This window comes from Polyodon spathula, chromosome 32, assembly GCF_017654505.1.
Source record: "Polyodon spathula isolate WHYD16114869_AA chromosome 32, ASM1765450v1, whole genome shotgun sequence".
Classification (NCBI taxonomy): Eukaryota; Metazoa; Chordata; class Actinopteri; order Acipenseriformes; family Polyodontidae; genus Polyodon; species Polyodon spathula.
In genome coordinates this window covers 5,937,815-5,958,269 of record NC_054565.1, presented here as the reverse complement: position 1 = coordinate 5,958,269, position 20,455 = coordinate 5,937,815, and the positions used below count along the sequence as shown (strand labels likewise).

Genomic DNA, 20,455 nt, shown 5'->3' with positions numbered 1-20,455 from the left:
ATAACGAGAGAGACAAATCGATCGCCGTATCTAGGGATTGGCACTTTTGAGTAATGAAAATGTTCTTTGTTGTTTCAATAGTGTTTGAGTGTTCGGTTTCCAAGAATTCAGAGAATTTGTCTTTAGGTTTTTTGCAGATGCTTTCAATTAAAAAAAAAAGTTTCCTCTGTGATTAATACTTATTGTTGTTTTTATATTTTTTACACCTCAGCTATATCTTACTCAAACTACGGGACTTGATTGGCGGGACAGTCAGTTAATTAATTATTCAATTTGGGTTGTGATACAGGTGTGTAGAAAAGTCCTGTAGAAAACAGAGAGAGAGAGTGAGAGAGGGAGAGGGAGAGAGAGAGAAAGAGAGAGAGAGAGAGAGAGAGGGAGTGAGAGAGAGAGATGTTAAAAGGCAGCTGTTTCATTTTTGTTAAATAAAAGTGCTTCATAGCACTGCTGTTTCAAGAGCTGCCTGATTTCCTGTCTGATTGCCTTTCCTTTGATTCTGTAGTACTTCACAAAGTAAATTCCAACCCTTACCTACTCCAGCGTTCCAATGACTTATTCATAATCAAGGCTGCAGTAACTCGAGTGAGCAACCTTATTCCTACCCACATACATATTAACATTTCTACGTATTCTGTAGGTGGTTGTATATAATATTTAAAAGGGAATTCATTGACTAATGTGTTACAAATTTCGCAAGTGGTTTCGCAAGTTACATTATTAGACATTACATTTCCATTTGAAAACCCCCAGTACCTCAATGCTATAGGCCTGCCGACAGTATTGTAAAGTTCTGCATGATAATAGTGGTTAACATCAGAGCTTAACTTAAACTCTCTGTTAACTGTTATCAGTGCACAGAAGCGCAGTGCATTATAGTGATGTTAATGAGTGCTCAGAGGGACTGAAGGCGTTCCAGCTCTGTAAATCAGTGCCTACGCTACACGCTGGCACAATAAAACTTAACCAGCTTACTTTAAGAGGTTTACCACAGAATAGAAGGAAATGACCTCAGAGGGAAAATGTATAGCCATGCATTACCAAAGTTTGAAAAGTAGCTTTGTCAACTCGAATGAAACTTACTCATTTGAAATGGAAAAAGGGGTTTTAATTCAACAACAATGTAAACGTATATCTAGAGTTTAAAACATCCTTCAACAGCTGAATTTCCACATAATGGTGTATAAATACATATGCATACATTATATATATATATATATATATATATATATATATATATATATATATATATATATATATATATATATATATATATATGTATATGCTGTATTTAAATATTATAATAAACATCGTAGGGGTCTTGAAATACAGTAATCATTTACAGTAAAATTTTGACATAACTATAGTTGATATCAAAAAATAAATAATAAACTAATATAAATAACTAAATAAAATTATTCTTATTTATTCCACATGGACCTGACTATAGGATACCAAACTCCCTTCTGTCCTCGTTGTTGTATTTACACGTCGTCTTTGTAGATTTTCTACAAGTAAAAAAAAAAAGAAATCTTCACACTGCACACTGGCAACCTCTATCCCAGTGACTTTTGTGATTAGCAGCAGTCTTACTAAAATCGGGACTTTCTTGTTTGTTTCAGATTGTCTGTTAGGTTCCCTAAAGTTCTTTGTTTCTGGAAAACAAGACGACTTTTACAGCTGGGAACTAGATTTCAGCCAGCTGTATTCGACAGCGGTCGAGGACTTAAATTAGCAGTCGTTCTCGTGGGCACAATTCTGTTGTTTTTGGCAAGGAGTATGCATTCCCAAACTGCCTCTAAAAAAAATGCACTGGCTAATTGGGATCCCTGTCTGTCTGGACACTAAAGGAGGAGACCACATGTGCTACTTCCCGCACGGTTCCTAACATTGAGGAAACTCCAGCTTTTTAGCATCAATATGCAATACAATGCAGTTTAGTTTTCTGTGCTGTTGTACAATACAAATCACTGTGAAGCATTTCAAAGCCGCTGTGCATATGCAATCTCATACTATTTTGTGGCAGGGTTAAAGATATTAGGATCATTAGGATTGTAAAGGAAGAATAGACTCCAGGCCAGCAGCTGCCAAAGGTTGAATAAAAGTCCATGCAATATGCAAAGCGAATGTGTGGCAGTGTTGATTCAGATTCAATTAACTTGTTATCAGGAATGCTCTAAATGAATCAAACAAATTGGTGCTTTGTGAAATGCAAGAATCTCAAATTGTTTGGACTTCCTTCAAAGTTTACTTTATGTTAACAAGCTGCATAGGGGCCAGAGTCATCTTTAATCACATTCTCATTATGGCCATGCTTTGTGGCTTTAAAGAAATGTGTATTTTATTATCATCATACAGAACATACATCATACAGAACATACACCATACAGAACATACACTGTACAGAACATACAGACACATACATCATACACTGTACAGAACATACATCATACAAAACATACACCATACAGAACATACACTGTACAGAACATACATCATACAAAACATACACCGTACCGAACATAAACCATACAGATACATCATACAGAACATACAGCACATCATTCAAAAAGGGAAAATATAATTGTAGATTAATTAACTAGTCATTTAGCGGACGCTTTTATCTAACGCAACTTACAGAGACTAGAGGGTGAACTATTCATCAACAACAGCTGCTGCAGAGCCACTTCCAATAGGACCTCGGTTTACATCTCCTCCGAAGGACGGAGCACAAGGAGGTTAAGGCTCAGGGTCCCACACAGTGAGCCAGTGGCTGAGCTGTGATTTGAACTGGGAACCTCCTGTCAACAAACTTCTTTCTTTAACCACTGGACCATCAGAACTTTCAAATAAGAAATAATGTCATTTTTATGCATAAAAAGAACAAGTTAAACATAGCAATGGGACAGCATTGTACATCATAAGGGTATGCAAAATCCAATTAATTGATTTTAATTGTTGTGTGGTGTGTATGTATATATATTACAAGCTCTGTATTTAACATGTATATACTGCCTCTTTCTGAGATATGTGTGAAACTTGGCACCCAAATGGTTAATAAAGGGATTAAGTATTTGAGAGGTTAAATGAGCGGTGAAAGTGTGTCCCTTCAGTGATTGGACGTCATCTTAACAACCTCATTATGCGTCTCATTGTTCCATTGTGACAAGCACCGTATAAATTATCCAGACTAAGTGGGGCCATCGTCACACTCTGTAAGGCTGCAGCAACTGCACTACACTGCTCTGCTGAAGAAGACTCTGTATAGGCTATATAGCATTGGTTATTTTTTACTTTGATTTCTGTAAGCTTTGACCGTGTCTTATCTTAACAATCAGGAGCAACACAAGCTCAGTGCTCTGAATCTGATTTCTAGTTTTAAGGAAACAAACAAAAAAAAAAAAAAGCGCATCTCAGGATGGATTCAGATGCCGGGTCTACCTCTAGCCGGGCTTCCTCCCCTGAATTCGTGGAAGGCGGCTCAAGTTTCTTCTCCAACAAGATGTTCGAGGCTTATTGCAAGGAGCAGGAGAGGCAGCACGGGGCCCTGCAGCTGCAGGACAAAGCTGGAGGCAAGATGAAAGCCAAGAGGGACGGCATGGAGGAAGACATGCAGGACGGGAGGCTGAAGGTGAACAGTCGAGAGCGCAAGAGGATGCACGACCTGAACCAGGCCATGGACGGCCTCCGAGAGGTCATGCCGTACGCCCAGGGGCCCTCGGTCAGGAAGCTCTCCAAAATCTCCACCCTGCTGCTGGCCCGAAACTACATCATGATGCTGTCCAGCTCTTTGGACGAGATGAAGAAGCTAGTGAGCGACGTGTACGGGAACGGGCAACAGAACCATGGGCCAAGGTGTGGACCCATCAGGCCGCCCCCTGCCCAGGTCGCCATGCACCCTTTGACCCAGTCTCTGCACTCCATTATGGGTGCAGCCACGATGCCTCCTTGCTCCAGCTCCCCACACTCCCCGCCCTCTTCAGGATACCTGGGATTCAGGCCCACCATGCCGTCTTTGAGCAGTGCTTACAGGCACTTTCCTGGGATGCCTTGCCCCTGCTCCCTGTGCCAACCTCTGCCAGCTTCCATAGCAAGCTTATCCAGCTTATCCATGAGCAAATAAGATGCATTCAGACCGTCTACCTTTTAGAACTGAACTCTAAGCTAGCAGGGTGATCCACTGGCTTACTGTGCTTGACAGAACTTTCTTGAAAGACACAAAGGAAAGAGCAGAACAGGTCCCCGTATAACATCTGTTATTCTGTATATATTTTGTAAAGTTAGAAAAAGATGAATATTTTAGATTTTTTTTCAAAGAAAGTGTGCTATTTTTATGTTTCTTGATATGACATTTTTAATTCTTCTTCTTGGTATTTAACATTGTTTTATTTGTTGTTTGTGCATTACAATACTTAAAAAAACAAAAAAATTTAAATATTGATTTTTTGTTTCCTGTAAAACACAGAGTCAGCTGCTACAGTTTTGTCTTCATGGTGGAAGAAAACCATGTATTATATTGAAGCTTCTGTGTATATATTTTATTTCTAAAATAAAAGCTTTACAAATATATTAAACAAGACCAACTCCTCTCGTTTTTCAATTCATTAAATCAGAACCATCTATAGAGAAATATTAGATTTTTATTGACTTTTTTTAATAATATAATGTCAATGCTTATAACTTCCTAAAGGGTTTTTAAGTAAGGATTTAATGGATCAGAAGTTAATTAGTGAAGTGCATTTAAAATTCTGCATCAAAGCAAGACAAAACAAATCAGTGAACAAATATCAGTTATACGCATTCATTATTTACTTTCCTTTAGCAGATTCAGGTCATTAGGAGCTTTTAAAACTGTGATTGAAAGAATATCGGCAACCTATACAAAACAGACATTTGTTCTGCTTAGTTTGTTAAGTGGGTTAGTAAATGGAAACACATCTCCTTAACAAAGCCCTTTAACGCCAGCTGTTTCTAGTCTAGATTTTGTATATTCAATTTCATAATGTGATTAAACTGACTGCTTTCCCTCTTGTAATTACAATTGGCGACGCACTTTTATCACGCCAGCTCTAGCTGAAGATGGTGATTTTATACTTTAAAGCGATTTTACTTTGATATGGTCATATAAAAATGATTTTGCACAAGTTCACTGATCAACCCTGCCGTTCTGAAACATTTTATAAAGCAAGAAGCGACTCAGCCTTAAATGAATTCTACCTAAACCCAAGTTGTGACATATTCGTTTTATAAGATTGTTTGTATCCTTGTTTTAAAATCAGGAGGAAAACTATGCACTGGTGCAAACAGATTGAAGCTCAGAGTCAGGGGGGTGACACATGGCCTCATTCTAGTTAGCACTGGGGGTGCGGGGTTCTGTCCTGAGGGGACAGGATAAGCAGACTGCTGATGCATTTGTCAATTCAGAGCCAGCTGTAGGCAGGGCAGCCTCAGTACTTTCACAGCAGAAGGGTCGAAAAGAAATATTGTCACGTACAGTAAAGAAAATAAAGCCTGGACGAGGGTAACATTTCTCTTTTTTTCCACACTTCCCAGTTTAAATGCTCTCTCAAGGGGATTAAAAAAACAAGTGAGGATTTGTTTAAATTATGAGGCATCCCCCCCCTTTCCCCACCCTACAGAAACTCCTACTCAGGGAAACCCTGAGAGATCTGATCCAGCTACTAAAGCCAGACAATGGCATCAGCTGGTAACAATGGAGCAACGCAGCGCTCGTGCCTGCGACACAAGGAGGGCCATTCAATATCCATTTCATCATTGTAACATGCACCGTCTGACCAAAGGAGCTGACACTCGGGAGAACAAAAGCAGTTAGCTCTAATTTATGAAGCCGTATTGACATTCGTATGATCGCTCCTTTGTTCTGTCCCCCGACGTAGCCGTCAGCTGTGGGCAGGACATCAGGGGTGGCAGCTGCAAGCCTTGAAAGAGGGCTCCTGTCATGGGGACAACGGCTCCGCTGTCACCTGGTGCCACTGTCCCTTGACATCGAGGTCTTGTTCGCCCAGGTGGGAGGATCGGGAAGCTGAACACATTGCAGGGATTAGGTAAAAGCTGGGGATTTCTCCTTTCTCTTGGGATAATTAGTAACACTGACTTATGCAAAGCTGCTGGTTCTTGATTGGAAGCAGATGGTGCAAAGCCATGATAAAAGAACACAGCTCTGCTTTTTATTTTACATTGCTTTTTTGTGCACCTAATGTACAGTTACTGTACTTGCAAGTTCTAAATTATTGTAACAGCATTTGAAAATGCTTAATTTAAACATCACGGCCAAACCCACAGTGAGGTTCAGAAAGTTTCTACAGGGTCTTGTACAGTATCGGCAAACTCGTTCGACCCGTCAGTTATGAGTCAGTCTAGTATCACTGGCAAATGACTTCAACTCAAAGACCTACAGAAGTCTGCAGTGCAAACGAGAAATGCTAAGTGACTCATAAGCATGACATGCAAAAGAGAAAATAATTGCAAACATGTCTTACGTCATTTTTCTATTGCATAGCAGAATCCCTTTAAACTCCTGAAAATCAATACTACAGTGGCATTCATGTGTGCCCAAATAATGCATCTCTATAACACACACACACGCACACACACGCACGCACAGTTATATTCGTAGAGCAGGCAGACAGACAGATGGATGCATAACACATCGGGGAAATGTAAATGAACAGATTGCTCTATACAGGCTAAAGGCTGACAGGAAGATGGACATAGCTAATTAGAAAGCTGAAGGGTTAATTAGCGGGCCTGGGACAGAATAAGACAGGCATATTGCACAACATACGAACACAAGACCTGCCTCTGGGTACAGGGGAGGTTCAATTAGAAAAAGTGGCTTATTCAAAAAGCATGCGGGTTGACCTGCAGCCTGCACCACAAAGCCTTCCTATCCACATGCTAATGAGCAGGATGCAGCTGAGCTTGCCTTGGAATACACAGGCACTTTTACAAGAGGGCTCAGGTGTGGATTAGCTACATTATACAGCTATCATTTAACTCTTAATGGAGCACACTTGTTTTGTCTTTTGATTGCGTGTGTGTGTGTGTGTGTGTGTATGTGTGTGTATATATATATATATATATATATATATATATATATATATATATATATATATATATATATATACCTTTTCATTTTTGTACACTGCAGTTATACAGTACCTCCTTTCAAAAGAGCCAACTTCCCAACGTTTCTGTTTGTTCAACATTCCTGTGTAGGAGACCCTGATATTCAGGTGATACAGCCATGTGGAATTTCTTTGTATCAGATGGCTCACAAATGAGGTCGCAATTACACAGTTATTATTACTTAACTATGTATTGTAAACATGTAGGGTACAGGGTACTATTTCAGATCTATAGGTCAATGGCAAAACCCCAATAGTTTATTCTATGCTAATCTATGTTGTTTTTTTCTATTCTATTTGATATTTTAAATGGGCATGCTATACTAAAGTATGCGTTCTTCATAAGTGCAAAGTTACATTTACATCCTTCTGCTCTATTACTAAAACACTCCACTCACAGAGAAGGCTTAGGTAGCAATGTATAAATCTACATTTACAAAAAGCTTCTGTGATACATGAATACCTGCTCCTGAAGAGTTTTCTTCCCAGATGTAGTACACTGTATTTAACTACAGTAATCTAAACACACATACCCATGCCCTATCTATAAAAACACGCGAACACACACACGTGGTTGACTAGGCCATTTCTTGTCAGCCTTTCGCTGTCACTTTAAGGACAAACTCTTAATTAGTTGCATGAAGGGAGAACAAGTTCACCTTCCACACACCAGCGGTGTCTGACCCTATATACAGAGGTAAGCATAACAGAAAGTAGAAAGGTATGGAGCTTGATCTATAGTCGTTTTGATTCAAACAGCTAGAATGTATTCCACCACCACGCAGTGGTCAAACTTCCGAACTGCAGCCAGTGAAACAACCTTTTTATCCCCTGTGGGGTGCCGTAGAGATGTAGACTTAATGCGTATCGCACAGTATTCGAGCTTTTATTTAAAGTATGTTAATGATCTTTTTGCTGTTTGTGAAACAGCTCTGTTTTTTAATTTTACCATTTTATTTTTTAGCGTCTATCCTTATTTTGAATTGAAAAGTCCTGCTCTTTCAGATGTGTTGGCGTTGCTGAGCCGGAAGGGTCAGAGTTCAGTCAATGTTGATGATGTCATGCAGTAAAGATGGCTGAAGGGTGAGCTGTTTGTTGTTGGATGTTTAATTGTTTATTTTGTGGTTTTGTTTGGGTAATTTGCGCAATTTAACGGCACGGCAACGTTTTAGGGCCATGTGTGTATCCGTGTTGCACTTCATGTGTCTAAGTGAAATGTCTGAGTGTTTTTTTTACGTTTCTGAATAGTCCAGAACAACACCAACTGTGTTTGTTTACATACCAAAAGGCTGTGTTTCCCGAACCTAACCCAATTTACCCTAATTAAAATCTGAATGCTTTATAGCGTTATGACTGAACGGGTTATAATATAATGCCATGCATATAATAATATGCTTTAGAACTTCAAAAAGGATAAACTGGCTTAGTGCCAACCGTTTTACTTCATTTCACTCAGCGTTGAGATTCTGCTCTTTACCTGCACTGAACAGCATTGTAATTTTGCTTTTATGCATCTTGTTTCCAGGGAAGGAGGATGGTGGGGAGGCTGGCTCCAGCAAAGTTTCCAGTCAGTGAAAGATAAGGTAGACCGCCGTGTTCATGATATGTAACAAACAAGGTCTGCCTGATCCGGGGAGTAAGGTGGGATTAATGGTTCCCATATGACTCCCTGTTCAGTGGGGCAGGTCTCGGGTCTCAATGCATTCTTGTCAGTGTACAGCTATGGCCAAAAGTTTTGCATCACCTAGAATTTTAGGATTGAGACAGAGAACCAAAATTAGTTAATTCTATAGGGGGATGCAAAACATTTGGCCAGAGCTGTTGTCTTGCGTCTCTTTAAGAAAATAAATAGTGAAAGGTGTCTGAGGCAGGTAAAACATACCAGGTGTGAGTTGAAAAGCTGTCCCAGCAAACATGGAGTCATGTGGGATTAACCCACCACACAAATATTCTTGTCATGCTTTAGAAAGGTTTCCTTGGGTGTGCCTTGTAAAATGTTAGCACTGCTTAACAGCTACATTTTCTTGACACTGAGGCATCTGATTTCAGACAACAGTGTTCCTATAACTTCCCCCTTTTCTAAACGCAAGGCACTCAATATGCTTCTCATTCTTCATCCCAGGTGTTAGACAATGAGATCGCTTTCTTCTATTCTTGCAGTTTTATAAGTTTATTTTGAGTCTCTGTCATTGTAGATCAATTTCTGTTACAACTTTATATGTTGTGCTGAGTGCTACTGAGATGAATACCAGTACTAAGGTCCGCCATTACTGATATTGTTAAGCACAAAGGTTTCCTGTACTGTATATGTTAACAAACTTTTTGTTTTTGACAGTCTGCTGAAGCTTACGACTTTATTAAACGCGACCTGGCTGAGTTTACCAATGTAGTACAACGTGACACTGCGTGTACTATTGCTGCCACAGCTAGTGCTGTCAAGGACAAACTCGCAGTGAGTAGCAGTGTGTTTTTTTTTGCATATTGAATTCTATTTAAAAAAATGAAGTAAATAAATTGCCAGCTTATAAGAATAGGAGGGGGCTTGCTGCTATCTACCCATAGTTTATGTGATCGTAGGTCGAAGGATCGTCAGACGCAACTCAGAAGGTGAAGAAAGGACTGTCCAACATCCTGGGAGTTATAACAGACACACTTGCTCCTCCACCTGACAAAACCATCGACTGTGATGTGATCACGTTAGTAGCAACCTCTGCTGGTACAACAGAGGTATATGACAGTACAAAGGTAGGCCTCCCTATTGTGCACTGTATCCACTTACATTATTTAGCAATGTAATATTTCATGATGTTGCCGTTGGTTATGTTTTTTATTTGAATGTTTTTTTTAGGCGCGTCTGTACAGTTTACAGGCAGATCCTGCCACCTACTGCAATGAGCCCGATGGTATGAAGGATGCATCTTTCTTTGTTTGTTTTTTTATTTGTTTATTTATTTATTTTTTCCACCATAGTTGTGGTAATTTAATGACCAGCGGCCGTCATTCATGGTCTGGTCCTTTGTTTTGATTAAGAATCGGTTATTAAACGTAGATCACACACTGCGTGTTGCATGAAGAGAAGGTGGATTTAGTTTGCTGGTGCTGATGCATGCACAGTTGTGCCCTGGCAAACCAAGTTGTTTGTGTGTCGCAGGTCCTCCAGAAGCGTTTGAGGCCTGGCTGGTGGAGTTTAATTTTGAAGAGAAGAAAGCAGAGGTTTCTGAACTCCTGGTCAGCAGCCCATCCATCCGAGCCCTCTACAGCAAAATGGTACAATTCACACTTTCCAAAATAGGATCTTGCTAAAATGTGATTTGAACTGGATAGCCTACAAGGTTCTGGTTTCATTAGGGTTAACTATGAAATAGTATTCTAAACAGTCGCCCATCTGTAGTATTGTAATAATATAATTGAATGAGAAAACTGGGAGAATGAAACTTGATGAAGAACGAACTAGCAGCAGCAGGGACTTGTGCTGTGCCAGACACCTCAGAGATGGAAATAAGACTCCTACGGAATAACAATGGAATCCATTCCGGGTTTTACTATGAGCTTGATTAACCACAGTGTACAGGTAACAAGCTCAAGTTTGTCATCTTAAACTCACATTAAAACCAGGAGTGGATTAAACTGGTATGCAGTGGGGGATTTATTTCCATCCCTGCATCCGTTGAGGTGCTTTGCATGTATTTTGTAACAAGCAACAGGACAGCAAACTGCTAATTATTTCTATAAGTTAGGGTTTAAATAAAACAAAAAAAAAAAAAACTGTGCTTTAAATAAATTTAGTAAAATTACCTTTTATTCAGAGCTGGAGTTTCCTTTTTTTTTTTTTTTTAAATAAACTCCAGACAGAGCATCTGTTTTACATACTTCAGTGGGAAATTGTAATGTTCTGTTTCTAGTTACAGATATATACATTATTAATCATAATAGCATTCTCATTAATCAGTTAAACAAAAGCATGATTTTAATTTTGACAGGTTCCAGTGGCTGTATCCCATGCAGAGTTCTGGCAGCGGTACTTTTACAAAATTTATCAGCTGGATCAAGTGAGTCAAATTGAAAACTGTCTTAATGCATTCCTCAAAAAGGTCAGTAGTTTGTCAAGGCTTGACATTGCCCTATGGTTTTTTCTTGCGTTTGCTTTTATGTGTCAGAAATGTTAGCTTCTGCGTCAAGCTTGAGTAACAAGCTAGAGACGGCTGATTTAGGCAGTATTGATGTGCAAAAAATGGTATGAATCGGATTTCTGTATAGGTCACAGTTCCATCTCTGATGGCCCAATGTTATAATGTGGTCTCCTGTGCCACGCTGTGACTGAATGTTATAATGTAGTGGGGATCTTAAGTAGAATCGGAATTTCCTGAACAATCCTAAGCAGGCTATTTTCTTATCAACGTTGCAAAAAGGGTTGTTTATGTACTGCAGACTTATCTAGATTTACTGTTGTGTTAAATGGGTTTGTTTCTGGTGTTTTGCAAACAGGAAGAAGCCAGACGGATTGCCCTGAAACAGAGAGCCGAGCAGACGTCCCAGTCTGAGGAACTGGGCTGGGAGGAGGAGGAGGGTACGTTACCCATTCAACAAAATAGCTGTTAACACACTGGTCTAGGCAGACATAGCTTGTGTGCTGCCCTGGTGTAAAGTACATTAATGTGAAAGATAAGTTATTGTCAGATGCTTACAGATGGGCTTGTGTGTTTTAACCTTGAAATACTCAAGAAGTTCTATGTATTTCTAGTATGGATTGTGTTTTAATCTATGATTATTCTTATGTTATGCTGCTTTAGATGAATTCTTAGGGGCTGCCCCGTCATCTCGTCTGGATTTCAAGACACCAGAAGAATCCAGTCTTTCACCTGTAAGCACCACTGCCCCTGTTTTCACAGCTGTGAGTGGTCGAGATGCTGAAACTGTGCATGTGTCCGGGAACAGGGACATTATTGACATTCGACAAGGTCATGACGTGACCCCTTCAATAAGCAGTGAGAGTGTAACCCTAATAACGCAGATTGAAAACCTGGGGGCCTTTGAAACAGTTCAGGATAACGCAGCAGAGGAAATCACCAAAAAACTAACAGAAGCCAGCTTGGAGGAAGCAAACCTAACCCCGAGCTTGCCGGAGGACATCGGCAGGCTTCCCGAAACAGACAGGATCACAGATTCGGAAGTGCCTGCATCTCACCTGGGTGATGAGAAACCGAAAGGGGCAACTGAGGCAAAAGCCACAGCCAAGCCTGACACTGTGAAAGAAGATGGACCAACAGATCTCAGAGTTTTTGAACTGAACTCAGATAGTGGGAAATCCACCCCCTCTAACAATGGCAAGAAAGGTAATCCATGTGAATATAGCACTGCTGATGCATATTTTAAAAGCAACTTGATATGGGTGTAAAATATCAGTTATTTTTTACTAATTTATCTTTCTTGCTCTTGTGATCCACTTTGTATAATTGTCTGTTTGTCATCACATACTGGTGACTTTTTAAAATTCAGAAGTTTAAAGCCTCAACATAGCCCTCATGTGCAACATCTAGTACTTACTGTGTGTACAACAGAGTTCAGCCCTTCACCTATTTCCCTGAACACTCAGTAAGAACTACCACATCAAATACAAAATCAGAAGCTACTAGCGTTTTAAAATACCTTTTGTTTAGAGTTCATTTCTAAATTACCTTTTTTTTGTTTCTTTGCCAGATCTAGGTTTGAAAGTGTAATATTCTAATTTGCCCATCGAAATAATGTACATGCATGCATGTATATTTTCATCTCGTATTCTATTACTTTCTTCCAAAATACTGATATTTCCTTTCCCGCAGGATCAAGTACTGATATCAGCGAGGACTGGGAAAAGGATTTTGATTTAGATATGACAGAAGAGGAGGTTCAACTAGCACTTTCTAAAGTAGAAGCATCTGGAGAAGTAAGTTATGATAGTCTGGACTTTTGTATAATATTTACCATTTTAATAATGGGAAGTAACCCAATAACACATTTTAAGAAAAAAGTTAAACTAAAGAAATGTCTGTAGATGAGTATATTTTTTAATTTATGCAAGAGCTTATTCTTTGTTCATTACACTCTCATGTGGTATTTATATATTAACAGTAGAAAGTGTTACGGGAAATCTCAAATAGGTTAAACCTGGTATTGAATTTGTTTCACTTTGTGATGGGTTTTAACCTGTAGGTATTCTTCTATTTCAGCTGGAGGAGGAAGACTGGGACAACTGGGAATGAAACCTCATGAAAGTATCTTCAGAGGTGTCGCCAGTTTTAACACAGAAAGTCCTCTGAGGAAAGCGTCATGCTGTTTTTGTAATTGCTAGCCTGTGCCATTGCTGAGCTTCCTTATTTCAAACTAGAGAAGACTGCATTGATTTGGACATTGTTACTGAACTGTTGGCTAATTATATTGACCCCTGGAAATTAATGCAGCGAGTCAGAATGCCATGAAATTGTACTCCAATTAGTCCACATTATTTTCATACATTAAGTGTTACACAGCAATTTGTAAATGATGTAACTGGTGATGCTGGGGACACTTTCAGAATAATTGAAGAGTGACATGGTAGCATCGCATGGTTGCTATTTCTAAATGCATTTACCAGTAATACTTTATGGGTGTATAAATTATTTAACATTGTGTGTGGGGAGGATTTTGATTATTTTGACTTCTTTTCTCCTAATAAGTAATTGTAATTCAACCCTCAGTTACAGCCTACAAAATGTATTTATAAGTTTAAGCTTTTGAAATATTCATATTTGTTGTTTCTTTCGTAAGCGAAAGGTAGAGAACTGTGTGTGATATGCAGAGTAAATCACTTTTCTGCTTTGTAACTTGCTGACGCTATGGAGTAGTATGCAAGTACAATTGTCCCACGTGCTTTCTTTATGTGATTAACTAAAAGTGCGGAACCCATTCATTGTAATACTGCATTATAATATGTTATACATGACTTAACTAAAGAATCAAACAGCTTTCGATCAGTAAATGTGGAAACTGTAATTTTTATGCTTAAGTTTAAAAGAAAATGGACCCAGACCGGAAATGACTTTATGCATTCTCAACTTAAACTTTTGATGTTTAGTTGTATGAAAACTGAACAGCAGCTCTGTTGATTTACCGCTTGCCACTTTCCTATTTTCTTAGTCCATTTTAAGGTGTAAGGTAGCAGAAAATATTATTTTAGCGGTCAGTTTAGAAACGGCTTTTTCACATCTGGTTTGGATACTGTCTGCCTACAGCCGTGAGTGATGATGTGCAACAGCTTCTTATAAAATAGCAGAGGATTTGGTATATTATATATGACTCGGATATATACTTCCGCTATGAGGAAGACAAACATTTTATAAGCCAGGTTTCTTGGTTGTGGATGCCAGGCTGGGGGTGTTGGGAACAGTTAATAGTATAGAATTACTACAGCATTTCCAACAGGCAACTTTCCAGAGAAAATATGTTCTAAATGAGCACACATGGCTTTCATTTTAATTTTGGCAGCAGATAGCTTTGAAAGAAAGGAGTTTTATTTTATATCGTACATATTTAAGTAATTGTGCTTCTCTTATCGGCTGTGTTAACATTTTAAAGGGACCGAGGCACCCAGTCAAATGTTTGAAATGTAAGTGTGAATGGTTACAAGGCTACGTTTTCTAACGGCTGCTTTATTTCCAGCCTGTTGTATCTGTAATATAAAAGTCTTTATATAGCATGCCAGTGAAATCAGATAAGCAGCATGGATTATTTGTATATATTCTTTTGATTTAAATGATGTTTGGATTCTTACTGAAGTGTTGCTGGAGTTATTTGCTAGGGATTAGATTTCTGTAATTAACTCATGGTTTGAGGGGCAATCTATATTTTAAATGATAAGCATCTTCTAGCTGCAGTTTTAGCTTTAATGTTCTTAAAGCTATTGCTTTTGTAATGGAACCTTTTTCTTGGAACACTTTTACAGATCACCTCTGTAACTTATTAAACCTAAATGATACCAAGTTATTAGACTTGATGCCTGGGTGTATACAGCATAATTACAGTGATGAAAAAACGAATGTCCGTACACATTCCAAGTGAACAGTTGCTCAGCTCCTGTGTGGCGGGGCCATATCCATTTTCAAAAAGTGTTCACGTTTGCTTCCTTCACTTTAATAGCACACACAACTCATTTACACTGAAAACCACACTCAATTCTTTTGTTGCCTGCCTGTCTCTAAAAACACAAGAAAATGTAAAGTAGATTTATAGGATATAAGCTTCACCCATTGTAGTAAGATAAATTATGATAGAAGCAGTTTGTTATGAGACTAGGCACCTGCACTGTATGCTTTCATTTGTCTGTGGCTGCAGCACTGTAGCTGGTAACTGCAAGAACAGGAGGTTGCATACCCTTATTGATTACATACCCAGGTGTCTTCAGCCTCTAATTGGCAGTCAAGCCAATGCTACACAATGCCTCTAACAATTCCTTTGTTAGCGATGTGTAGGGTGATTCTCTAAGGATCTGTTGACCTTATGTTTCCCTTTGTCTTAAGATCAAGTCTAATTTCTAGTACTAATACTAAATATTAAAACTCAAACTATATATATATATATATATATATATATATATATATATATATATGTGTGTGTGTGTGTGTGTGAATTTTATATGACTTGTAGTAGGAATACTCTACTGTATATTTTCTGTATGTTGATATAAGCAAAGAAACAAAATAACTCCAGTAGGAGCCCAGATAAGGTTGTATACAATATTTTTGTCATTTTGTCCTTTATTTTCTATGACTGTTCTTAGTCTGCTAAAGCCTGTGAGATCAATACTGTACCTTAGCCATTGTTTTTAAGTCGTATTTTTAAGTGGTAAGTATTTAATCAGCCTCCAACCATTTATGGGAACAGATCCCGCCTATAAAAGGACGTTGTTGAATGTTGTACGTCAGCATCATCAGAAGGAGATCCTTGCAGTCTGGGGAGTGGTTAGAGAGGTGATCGAGGGAGATTCCCTTTTCTTGTTGGCTAAGCATCTTGGGAATGTTGGTGTCATCGAACGGAAGGTGCCCAGACAGCATGACGTACAGAACGACGCCCATGCTCCATGTGTCACTCTTCCTGCTGTCATGGGGTGACCCCTTCAGAACCTCTGGGGCTGCGTAAGCCGTGCTTCCACAAAATGTGGCGCTCAGTTCTTCGCTGTTCGGTGGGACTAGCTTGGCAAAACCAAAGTCTGCCAGCTTTAGGCTGAAGTTCTTGTCCAAGAGGGTGTTCTCACATTTCAGATCCCTGTGCGTGACACCGTTTTCATGGCAGTGGCGCACGGACTCGGCCAGCTGCCCAAACAAATCCTTGGCTTGGCTTTCTGACAGGGGCCCGCTCTTGTTGATGTGCTCAAATAAGTCTCCTCTCTCGGCCAGCTCCATAACAAGGCCGATCTTGCCATCCTCCGATTCGCAGACTTCGTAGACCTTGATGATGTTTTTGTGATCAAGCTTCTGTGCAATTTGCAGCTCGCGTGGAAGGAACCTGGAAATAAAATCTGGCAGAAGTTTTGTTACTCATACAGCTGTAATGCCAGCAAAGCAGCGGGAACTGCAGAACCAAAAATTGACTTGCATAGCCATTATCAGCTTCAGTACCATCCTTGATGTAGGTATTTATATACTTTGTACTCTTTGAGGAGACTCTAGAGGAACACACAATAAGCCTCTTTTCTGCACCTAGTCAGGGTTGAGTAGAGTTCCTGTTCAGTTGTTGTTTTGCTGAATGACGGGAGTTCACCTCATCAGAAAGTCACAGAGCACTGGGCTCATAAACTCTCAGACCAATATGGAGGGGGGTTTACTCCATAGTGCTGTACCCTGAAGAACAACTTGCTATGGGTATGAATTATCACGTGTCAATTAATTAGTTTTTGTTCAGATTTCTAATATTGCATATGATTTTCTATTTCAGATTTCACAGACAAGTTCAATAACAATTTAATTATCAAGTGTAAAGCACTGCTGTGTCTTCAGTAGAGCGCTTCAGTCTATTAGTACGTCTGGCACACCTAAGGGTAACCGTGAACCCTAGCCCCTGCCCCTAATGCATGTGAGAAATACCACCTTAGTTCCAAGTGGTATTTCTTATTGTTGTATCGATTACTGTTACCAAGTTGCTCCTTAACTCTCAGTACTCACCCAAGGACTACAATTTTAATCATGGTGCTGCAATCCTGTCTAACCTCTTTTAAAAATGACCAGTTAACAAAACAAACAGCGATAAAGATTGTATGCAGTCTTATTTTTAATATATATATATATATATATATATATATATATATATTATATATATATTATATATATATATAATGTATTATTGTTATTATTTTGGTTTTTAATCATACAAATATTATTTATCAGCACTACTGGGACCAGATAACTGGGCTGCTGTATAAGGTTAAAAAAACTGGTAAACAAGCAAAATATACTTGGATGCAATCAGGAGACTAAATCAATATTTTGTGGTCAGTACAAAACAAATAAAAGAAGTAAATGATTCATTTGTTTGAAAGAGATGACCTCACTGACATTGCTACCAGTATCCAATACGTATCCATAACATCCCAGTGCCCCGATACTGTTCGCTCTTACCTTTTGGTCCCTTACGTGTGTCTATTATTTTAATTGCCACGTGTCTTCCATGGGTACTGCAGTACGCCCTCTTCACTTTGGAGCAGGTGCCCTCTCCAATTGTGTTTTCAACCTCATACCCCTTGGACTGTAGCAGTTCATCCATAACAATAAGCTTATATACCTTAGCAACCGAATGCCTAGGTGAATGTCCATACCACAAGATTAACTGTCAGCACTCTCATTGCTGCACCCACTCGCACTGGGCCACCTTGACTATCCTCAATAGCAAGGGCAAAGTGCAATCTCACGTTTTTGGTTTTATTGTGATGCAATGGGGTTACTAGGGAAACTCAATTTTACCTGCCCTACCTAGCATTTTGTTTTGAAGTCATTAAGTTGTTTCGTGCTGTGTTTGATTTTTGTTTTCTAGTGTACGGGTACTATACTGTGGCATGCATGTAACTGTTGTGTATAGTTGATAAGGAAGGTAAAGGAATAGGATTCCTGATACATGTGTCCTGAGAGGCAGAACACCCATTCTTCGGAAGGTGAGGTACATCTAGTGCCTATAATAAGGAAATAGCTTTTTTTGCCATGCAATTTGTTCATATGTTAGTATTTTCTTTTTTTTTTTCATTTTGTACACTGCAATTATACTTCCTTTCAAAGCTGTTATTATAAGTTTGTGTTTTTTATGACGTTTCTGTTTTTGTGATGTCAGATGATGTCACAGTCGTGGTGTGAATCTGATAATAAACAGAAAGGGAAGTTGACAAAACCATTATTTTTGTAAATGTTTTTTTTTTATCTGAAATACCTTTCTGCTGGGGTCTCTGAATGAGTAAGTAGTACATTTTAGATTCTTTTATATCAGATATATGCTAGAAATAGAGATTATCATTGTCTAAATATATATTTATGTTCATGTATTTATAAAAACTAAATGTTTTTTTGAAAACATTTCTAAATGTTAAAGGTATTTACAAACAAAATGCAGCTTTAAGACTTATTATACTAAATATACTTTAATATCTAGTTTTTTAATGCTTCATCACAAACACATGAACATTGATCAGTCTGCATATCACTAGAGGTTATAACTTAGCCTTCGTTGCAGTTTTAAGTTTTATCAAGCAATATAAACATGTTCTCAGTCAAAATGGGGACAGCTGTGTCCACTCTTAATGTTGCTCCTGCACTTGACCCCATGAATGATGAACAATTGTGTCAAAGCATATACAATACAAAAAACTCCATACAGCATGCAGTTGTACCTCACATTTGTTTCCCAATATGGCCTCTTAATGGACTTACAGCTGGTTCTTCAGACCCCAATCTTACCATTTAGGCAGGACAAGAGCAATGTTAATGGAGGGCTATGAAACTAGATGATAACGGGGTTGGGTAATGATTTCACACTTACATTTAGAGCTGTATCATTGTGATGTCACTCCATTCTCATCCTATGGCTCTAGGTATGCCATGTAGTAATGTAACAGTTGTCTAGCGATTGAAGGTTATACACTGGGGAAACGGTGCATGTGCTGTGGATGGTAGGGCACCTCCGGTACATCAGCTATATCCCAGGGGGACACTCTGTGTAGTTCATGTCTCTCTTGTTCTGTGTGTACAGGAAATGAGCTCCCCGAACAGCAATCTGAACAGGAGGTTCCCAATTGAAGCCGGAGATTCAATAGTACCAGGACGTGTGTCAGAGAGCCAGGAGCCTCCTGGGCAAACACCAGCAGCACACGCACCCCCTCCCCACACCAGGTGAGAGCCTTAACACCCTCAGCGCTCCACAAAGCAATTTACAAGTTAATAAGCTGTGTAGAGGGTGTCTCTTAACGATCTGTGCATGGTTAAAAACGGTTTGACGTGTGTCAATTTTAAATCCATAGGAGCCTTTAGATTTTAACTTGGGCATTCAGAGATATTTAAAATAATTAGCCACAATTTAAAAAAAAAAAATCCTCTTGATCTCAGGGTAAGTGGTGTAACGGCTGGAACTGCAATGGGAGTCTCTTAAGAAGCAAAGCAATATTGGCAGGTGTCTGTTTTGACTCTGCAGGCAGCTGAGGCGATGCCCTGGCAGTCACTGCTTGACCGTCCCCCACGTGCCCATCGACGTCTACATCGGGATGAGCAGCGAGTCCTCTCCCAGCCGGGCAACTTGACCTGCAGAGCCCAGAACTGACCCGCGGCCCGCTCCAAGGGAGCTGAGTAATGGCACAAGAGCACAATACAGACAACCGCTGGGGAAATCCTGTTGTCAAATGTCAAATAAAACCAAAAAGTGTAGTTTGCTTGTTAATTAAAATATTTTATTCCCAGTAAATACGACCCACGTCACAACCCTTTATTTCTAAGGGCACAGGTTGCAAGAGAATGTTTAGGTGCTGCAAACCTGACACCCCCTCAATTCTGGTTTGTCCAATTCCTCAGCACAGCAGTCTCCACAACAGCTCAGGAGGTCAGTGGGTGGCCTCCGATCCCCAAGCCAGTTGCCCTTTACTCTCGGGAGCTTCACTGTGGATGCCAGTAAGGGTCCAGCCTCTGGAGGACAGAGACCAGCCCTTGAGCTGACCAGGCATCTTAATACGCATTATCTGTGTTTAAAATAGATGAGCACAAATGATCAGCTGCCTTTCAACATTAAATGATTTTTGTGGCATCGTCATCAGTGCAAAATGAATGAGCCGT

At 39.4% G+C, this 20,455-nt stretch overlaps 4 protein-coding genes across 4 annotated transcripts; 3 read left to right on the top strand and 1 right to left on the bottom strand.

Moving 5' to 3' along the window:
- Positions 1 to 2,876: 2,876 nt before the first annotated feature.
- On the top strand, positions 2,877 to 4,271 carry LOC121303466 (oligodendrocyte transcription factor 3-like). The gene has a single exon (XM_041234196.1). It carries the CDS (start codon positions 3,416 to 3,418, stop codon positions 4,118 to 4,120), a length of 705 nt encoding a protein of 234 aa, XP_041090130.1. The 5' UTR covers positions 2,877 to 3,415; the 3' UTR covers positions 4,121 to 4,271.
- A 3,860-nt stretch (positions 4,272 to 8,131) lies between these two features.
- bsdc1 (BSD domain containing 1) lies at positions 8,132 to 15,143 on the top strand. The gene is made up of 11 exons (XM_041233920.1): positions 8,132 to 8,228; positions 8,671 to 8,728; positions 9,481 to 9,597; positions 9,723 to 9,890; positions 9,994 to 10,048; positions 10,297 to 10,412; positions 11,126 to 11,194; positions 11,631 to 11,712; positions 11,936 to 12,478; positions 12,965 to 13,068; positions 13,352 to 15,143. The coding sequence occupies exons 1-11, from the start codon at positions 8,218 to 8,220 to the stop codon at positions 13,382 to 13,384; spliced, it is 1,356 nt and encodes a 451-aa protein (XP_041089854.1). The 5' UTR covers positions 8,132 to 8,217; the 3' UTR covers positions 13,385 to 15,143.
- Positions 15,144 to 15,780: 637 nt separating this feature from the next.
- Positions 15,781 to 18,484, bottom strand: LOC121303325 (testis-specific serine/threonine-protein kinase 3-like). The gene is made up of 2 exons (XM_041233922.1): positions 17,771 to 18,484; positions 15,781 to 16,674 (listed from the first exon to the last, which is right to left on the bottom strand). The coding sequence occupies exons 1-2, from the start codon at positions 17,913 to 17,915 to the stop codon at positions 16,010 to 16,012; spliced, it is 810 nt and encodes a 269-aa protein (XP_041089856.1). The 5' UTR covers positions 17,916 to 18,484; the 3' UTR covers positions 15,781 to 16,009.
- Positions 18,485 to 19,380: 896 nt separating this feature from the next.
- Positions 19,381 to 19,996, top strand: LOC121303324 (protein FAM229A-like). Its single transcript, XM_041233921.1, has 2 exons — positions 19,381 to 19,525; positions 19,824 to 19,996. The coding sequence occupies exons 1-2, from the start codon at positions 19,389 to 19,391 to the stop codon at positions 19,927 to 19,929; spliced, it is 243 nt and encodes an 80-aa protein (XP_041089855.1). The 5' UTR covers positions 19,381 to 19,388; the 3' UTR covers positions 19,930 to 19,996.
- Positions 19,997 to 20,455: the final 459 nt, after the last annotated feature.

Bases quoted from the DNA above. Each gene is read 5' to 3' on its own strand.
- LOC121303466 (XM_041234196.1), top strand. From the start codon at position 3,416: ATGGATTCAGATGCCGGGTCTACCTCTAGCCGGGCTTCCTCCCCTGAA.
- bsdc1 (XM_041233920.1), top strand. The intron at 12,479-12,964 runs GTAATCCATGTG...CCTTTCCCGCAG, and splicing joins CTCTAACAATGGCAAGAAAG to GATCAAGTACTGATATCAGC. The intron at 13,069-13,351 runs GTAAGTTATGAT...CTTCTATTTCAG, and splicing joins AAGTAGAAGCATCTGGAGAA to CTGGAGGAGGAAGACTGGGA.
- LOC121303325 (XM_041233922.1), bottom strand. From the start codon at position 17,915: ATGGATGAACTGCTACAGTCCAAGGGGTATGAGGTTGAAAACACAATT. The intron at 16,675-17,770 runs GTAAGAGCGAAC...AACTTCTGCCAG, and splicing joins CACACGTAAGGGACCAAAAG to ATTTTATTTCCAGGTTCCTT.
- LOC121303324 (XM_041233921.1), top strand. From the start codon at position 19,389: ATGAGCTCCCCGAACAGCAATCTGAACAGGAGGTTCCCAATTGAAGCC. The intron at 19,526-19,823 runs GTGAGAGCCTTA...TTGACTCTGCAG, and splicing joins GCACCCCCTCCCCACACCAG to GCAGCTGAGGCGATGCCCTG.